Source organism: Botrytis cinerea, chromosome 12 (genome assembly GCF_000143535.2).
Source record: "Botrytis cinerea B05.10 chromosome 12, complete sequence".
Classification (NCBI taxonomy): Eukaryota; Fungi; Ascomycota; class Leotiomycetes; order Helotiales; family Sclerotiniaceae; genus Botrytis; species Botrytis cinerea.
Window position 1 is genome coordinate 644,901 of NC_037321.1, and position 6,117 is coordinate 651,017.

At 45.8% G+C, this 6,117-nt stretch overlaps 2 protein-coding genes across 2 annotated transcripts; both read left to right on the plus strand.

Annotated features, from left to right (window-relative positions):
• The first annotated feature begins 1,304 nt into the window (after nt 1-1,304).
• On the plus strand, nt 1,305-3,278 carry Bcgal10. Its single transcript, XM_001550209.2, has 4 exons — nt 1,305-1,675; nt 1,840-2,074; nt 2,138-2,588; nt 2,711-3,278. Exons 1-4 carry the CDS (start codon nt 1,647-1,649, stop codon nt 3,121-3,123), a joined length of 1,128 nt encoding a protein of 375 aa, XP_001550259.1. The 5' UTR covers nt 1,305-1,646; the 3' UTR covers nt 3,124-3,278.
• An 827-nt stretch (nt 3,279-4,105) lies between these two features.
• On the plus strand, nt 4,106-6,117 carry Bczta1. Its single transcript, XM_001550208.2, has 3 exons — nt 4,106-4,818; nt 5,068-5,650; nt 5,743-6,117. The coding sequence occupies exons 1-3, from the start codon at nt 4,664-4,666 to the stop codon at nt 5,992-5,994; spliced, it is 990 nt and encodes a 329-aa protein (XP_001550258.2). The 5' UTR covers nt 4,106-4,663; the 3' UTR covers nt 5,995-6,117.

Below are 6,117 nucleotides of genomic sequence, written 5' to 3' on the forward strand. Positions count from 1 at the left end.
AGTATGGTATCATTCAGAAACAAAGACCCAGAGAACATACAGCAAAACGGTCAAAGGAAAGTCAAAGGATATAGCTGAGTTCAAGAATGAGGCAGCAACTGGTGAAGCTATACCGAAGAACCACAAAGGGATCTTAGCAAGAGTCTTTGTGCTCTCGGTCAAGAACAGGAAAATGACGGAGATGAAGAAGATACTGGTATAGCTCATCACTCTTTGTGATGAATCGAAAATGCGTGCATCTCGACAGTGAAAGAATGGATCTAAAAAGACCACATTGTGTTGTACGATGGATGGAATGGAAGAAAACCGTATTCATTGTTGGGCCCATCGTCTCCTAGAACTTTCATAGGTGAAGTATTTGGACGGTATTTGTACTGTACAACTTCTATGGTTTCTTTTTTCATTGCCATAGATCTATGGTTGATTGAATAAAGGTGACGCTCCGCTGGCTCTCCGAGGGCCACTGCCGTGGAGGCAGAATAGCTGGGATTGTGTAAGCGTCCCTTCAACGGTCTGGCTGCCACGTGCCTGCATGCATGTGATATGTGATTCCATGTCACCAGCCACACCACCGTCTCATCGATAAGCCCCATCAAAACGAAATGACGAACTTCCACCTCATTTCTCCATTGTCCCACCCTTACTCCATACCATTGGCGCACGCAGGTTTCATAGAAAGTCGAGATCAAAGTTTAAAACACCGCAACAACGTCAGCCAATTTTGAATCATTAGTTCCAAACTTCAGATGGCATCTTTTCTTCCCGCTGTTCCATAAATAGATGCCGGCCCAGATATACCAGACAGTCGAAAGTTAATGGCATTGCCATGGACATCTAAATCTAAATCTGTCGTCTCCCTCGCCTTCCTCCCACTGTTGTCGTACCGCAGACCAAGAGTAAGGGATCCAGTATATTGCTAGTCTTGCTGCTAGGCGTTAGCCGTTGACGGCACCACTATCCCCGCGGGTCCTCTTTAGCTGGTGATTACTCGTATGAATGACTCGATTAGTAGCGGCCTTCTCGTAAGTCTTCTTGCTCCGACGTCTTTCATTCGAGCGGATAATGGAAATTAACTCGGTGGCGGCGGTATGGGGAGTGGGCATCTGCCTGGTCCTGAGTGTGTTCGTGTACGTTGCCGATTCTAATTCTCATTTCTAGCCACACGACATGCTTCTCCTCCGTGTCCATCGTCGTAACATCCGTATTATTGCTGTGAGACTGCTGAGTGCGTGTTGCGGTTGCCATTGCCATTGCCACTGCCACTGCCATTCCTGTTGCGCCATCCCAATATAACTTCATGCCTCGATCCTGTTCTGTCGTGCTTCTACCCGCAAATTAAATGTGACTATCATTACTCACGTACCCGCGGGTTAAATTTCCCTGTATCAACAATATACGTCGACAATCTATTGGCAACTCAAATTTCATGAGGCTATCCTCGTTAATCCCTGGTGCATCCAGCAGTTTCGAATGTTGCCCCACCATCGATCTGCAGGCCCCCCGATGACCGAGAATCCTACATTTAATTTATTATTCCTCCCTCGCGCTGTTGGGTAAGAACAAGAACAAGAACAAGAACAAAAACACAACCTTCTTCCAACTTCTCCCAATAAATCCAAAGATTCTTCCACGTTCATCCCACAATCATGTCAGTTGGAACAGTTTTGATCACTGGGTAAGTGGTTTCTCTATAGTACTTCAGATCCTCAAAGGCCGGTCGAGTCAAGACAAATTGTTGGAGAAACTGGGGAAATGTCGAAATTTAACCCCGCCATCCATTCATCCATCAATGATCCAACCACCAACGCTGAACCATTTACTAACTGACCTGCTCCATAGAGGCACTGGCTACATCGGTTCTTTTACAACTTTGGCCTTGCTCGAACATGGCTACAATGTGGTAATTGTCGATAGTTTATACAACTCTTCTGTTGTCGCATTGGATCGCATTGAAACACTATGCGGCAAGCGACCAGATTTTTACCAAGTCGATATCACCGATGAGGCAGAGCTAGAGAAGGTTTTTGCTGCACATCCAAAGATTGATAGTGTCATTCACTTTGCGGCTTTAAAGGTGGGTAGATTTTACATCTCATGACTAACACCATCATCAAACTAACCAACTTTTGTGCGACAGGCAGTTGGAGAATCTTCCGAAATCCCACTCGAATACTATCGCGTCAACGTTGGCGGCACAATCTCTCTTTTGAGATGCATGAGCAAATATGACGTCACCAATATCGTCTTCTCTTCGTCCGCCACCGTCTATGGTGATGCGACTCGAGTTCCAAACATGATTCCTATCCCAGAACATTGCCCAATTGGACCCACAAACCCATACGGACGCACCAAGAGCACAATTGAAGATGTCATCACTGATCATGTCAATGCGCAAAGAAACAATTTGAAGAAGAAGGGAGAGAAATATGAGCAATGGAATGGTGCATTGCTGAGATACTTCAACCCAGCTGGTGCTCACCCAAGTGGCATCATGGGCGAAGATCCTCTAGGCGTCCCATTTAACCTCTTGCCTTTGTTAGGCCAGGTTGCTACTGGAAAACGAGAAAAATTACTCGTATTTGGTGATGGTAAGCAATCTCCAGTCTTCTCCGCCCCCCACCACAATTCTCCACTCTCCCACTCTATTCTCTCCAGCCTCGGTTCGGCCCTCCTCCAGATTGAGCAAGAGCTAACAAAATTTTCTCTCTAGACTATTCTTCTCGGGACGGTACCGCTATTCGCGATTATATCCACGTTGTCGATTTGGCAAAGGGTCATCTCGCCGCTCTAAATCACCTCCGCGAACAACAACCAGGTGTTCGCTCATGGAACTTGGGATCTGGCCGTGGATCTACCGTCTTCGAAATGGTCAAAGCATTCAGTCATGTTGTAGGACGTGACCTTCCATATCAAGTAGTTGATCGCCGAGCAGGTGATGTTCTAGATTTGACTGCCAATCCTACGCGCGCCAATGAGGAATTGAAGTGGAAGACTGAGTTGACATTAGAAGATGCTTGTGAGCATTTGTGGAAGTGGGTTAGTAATAACCCACAAGGTTATCGTCAAGATTTCCCGGAGAATCTGTTGAGTGATTATAAGGAGAGTTTGAAGAAGAATAATTAGAGTGGGCAGGGCCTATTGAGCACAGTTTTTGCAGTTTGAGGGGGCTTTCATGATTAATTTTGAGCATTTACATGAGGTTATATTAGTTATAGATATCAAATAAGTTCATTCACGACCAATTAGAGAATAAAATTAGAAGCAATTTTCCCACGATAGACGTATTATTGGAGCAGGTTGATGTGTGTATAATCGTATTATCTCGAGAGTAGGTGAAGGAATTGACGATCGAGTGTGATAACGAATATGGTTAAAAGAAATAGCCATTATCTGATGTATAGAATATCAAAATTGGGAGCTCGAATATCGAGTTGCGGAAGCTAGAGTAGTGGTACGTTTAAGTAGAGTAGAGTGGAATAAGCTCACCGGGAGCTTGTATAGTGCGTATGCTTGGACTAGGTAGATGGAATTGATTAGTGGGAAAGAGAAAGGGAGGCTCTGGGAATAAGGTGGAAAGGAGGAGAGGCGGAGAAGCGGAGAGGAGAGGAGATGAGAGGAGAGGAGGGAGAGGAGGGAGTGTATTGGGAGATGGGATGGCATGGAATGGGGAAAGACGGGTATGAGAGCGGGATGAGGGGGGAGGGGGGAGGGGTGGAGAGGAAGAAAGGAGGGGAGGGAACGGAGGGGTATGAGGAGGAAAAAGGAGGGAATGAGTTTAGGTAGGTAGGTAGGTAGGTAGATAGGTAGATAGGTAGATAGGTAGGTATGATTCCATTTCTTTTTACCCGATAACTAATGACGAATAAGAGATCTTCGGACCCGAGTAAAACCCCCACTCATATTTCCTATTTCATTTCATTGATTTTTGCATTTCAAAGCAGGTGAGGAGAGGAGGTGAATTTGAACTGATTTTGTGAGAGAAATATGTAAGTAGATGGATGGTGCACGGATTCGAATCGACGCGCCCACAACGCCCTTGGAATGACATCTTGGTTGGTGGTGGTCATTGGGAATTCTTGCACGCTCCATCATCACGTAAGTAAGTGTGCGGGGTTCTTTCTTCCTTGCGTCCTGTTTTGTCTGTTTTCCAGGGGTAGCTATACATACCCCGACACATGCATGTCTGGTTTTGATTGTTAAGCATAAGCATAGAGGGGAGGGGAGAGAGTAGTAATAAGGCATGACGAATCTATGCTTATCAATGATGGGATGGGTTGGAAATTGTACGATGACTTGTTGATGTCGATTGGGAGTTATTATAAGATCTCAATGAGTTTCTGATTCCCTCTCTCTTTCTCTGTTTATTTCTTTAGAGGAATTCGATATTTACACACACACACAGAGAGAGAGAGAGAGATATATGTCTTTACGAATCCTCGGCGCGTCACCAATCTGCAGAAGTTTCAAGACCAAGGGGTTAACCGCAGCTATTAATAAGGTTAATACCGACGCGAACACGAACATCACCACCCCCCCACGTTTACCCCTCCAGTTCTCACGCTTCGCATCCTCGCGGCCACATTTTCAGACCGTTGCGAGATCATTCGTCGCTTCTGATTTTCGGAGTGGTAGTTCGCGAATTCAATACGCGCAAAGGAGAAATATGTCGGCGGTTCCGCAGAAAATGAAGGCGGTGGTGATTGAGAAGACCGGGGGCGTGGAGGTTTTGGATTATAGATCGGATGTGCAGGTGCCGGTGCCGGGGGAGGGAGAGGTTTTGGTGAAGAATGAGTTTGTGGGGGTCAATTATATTGATACGTAGGTTTTTGCGTTCTTTCTTGATTTTTCGGGTTCTTTTGGAGAGTTTGGTTTGGTTGAGTTGGTTGAGTTGGCTGGTTTGGTGTGGTTTGGTGTGGTTTGGTGTGTCTTGATTGGGTTGAGGGGATGGATGGATGGATGGATGGATGGATGGGTATACCTACTTATTGTAGAGTATATCCAATATACAATATAATCCACCCTTCGTTAGCTACTCAAAGAGCCATCTGCTAAAGTATCTCTCTCCAGCTATTTCCGCACAGGTCTCTATCCCTCTCCCAAACCCGAAATCCTCGGCCGCGAAGCAGAAGGCACCGTCGTTTCTCTCGGTCCCTCCACAACCACAAATCTCAAAGTCAATGATCGAGTAGTCTACATGGGTACCTCGGCCTACGCTGAATACACCGTTGTCCCCGCAGCAAAAGTGCACACTGTTCCCTCGGAAATCGCCCCTGGTATCGCCGCTGCAGCTTTTCTTCAAGGTCTCACAGCCCTGACTCTCATTCGGGAAGCGTACCATGTGCAACGCGATGATTGGATTTTGGTTCATGCTGCGGCGGGTGGTGTAGGTCTATGGTTGTGTCAGCTGTTGAGAGTGGTAGGTGCGAAGGTTATTGCGACGGCGAGTTCGGAGGAGAAATTGAAGTTGGCGAAGGAGAATGGGGCGTTGGTGGGGATCAATAATAAGGAAGAGGATATTGTTAAGAGGGTACTTGAGATTACTGGGGGAGAGGGTGTTCATGCGACCTTTGATAGTGTGGGGAAGGATACTTTTGATGGGGACTTAGAGGTGGTGAGAAGAAAGGGGACGGTGGTTAGTTTCGGTAATGCTGTAAGTTTGTTTTTTTCTTCTCTCAATTCTTTTATATCATCCATTCCCCGATCCCAAATCCTCGAATTTCGCTAACTCTAACATTGGTGTAGTCTGGAGCAGTACCTCCCTTTGCAATTTCCAAACTAGCAGCAAAGAATCTAAAGGTTCTTCGTCCAACACTTTTTGGATACATAGCTACCCGCGAAGAATTTGAGAGATACACGGCGGAACTCTTTGATTTTATTATTAAGGATAAGTTGAATGTGAGGGTTCATGGTATATATCCTTTGGAGGAGATAAGGAGGGCACATACGGATATTGAGGGACGGGCGACGATGGGCAAATTATTGTTGAAGGTTTAGGGGGAGAAAGAATGGGTTGATGGGATGGTATATATCTATCTCAGACTAGACGAACGTTTATGCAAGTAGTAAGATTACAATACTCATGAGGCTTTCACAAGAAAAATGGACGGGTTTATTTTA

What these genes read in the sequence shown, in the direction of transcription:
- Bczta1 (XM_001550208.2), top strand. Translation starts at nt 4,664, where the DNA reads ATGTCGGCGGTTCCGCAGAAAATGAAGGCGGTGGTGATTGAGAAGACC. An exon ending in GGGGTCAATTATATTGATAC is followed by an intron (nt 4,819 to 5,067) that starts GTAGGTTTTTGC and finishes ATCTCTCTCCAG; the next exon opens with CTATTTCCGCACAGGTCTCT. An exon ending in TGGTTAGTTTCGGTAATGCT is followed by an intron (nt 5,651 to 5,742) that starts GTAAGTTTGTTT and finishes ACATTGGTGTAG; the next exon opens with TCTGGAGCAGTACCTCCCTT.
- Bcgal10 (XM_001550209.2), top strand. Translation starts at nt 1,647, where the DNA reads ATGTCAGTTGGAACAGTTTTGATCACTGG. An exon ending in TTCACTTTGCGGCTTTAAAG is followed by an intron (nt 2,075 to 2,137) that starts GTGGGTAGATTT and finishes TTTGTGCGACAG; the next exon opens with GCAGTTGGAGAATCTTCCGA. An exon ending in ATTACTCGTATTTGGTGATG is followed by an intron (nt 2,589 to 2,710) that starts GTAAGCAATCTC and finishes TTTTCTCTCTAG; the next exon opens with ACTATTCTTCTCGGGACGGT.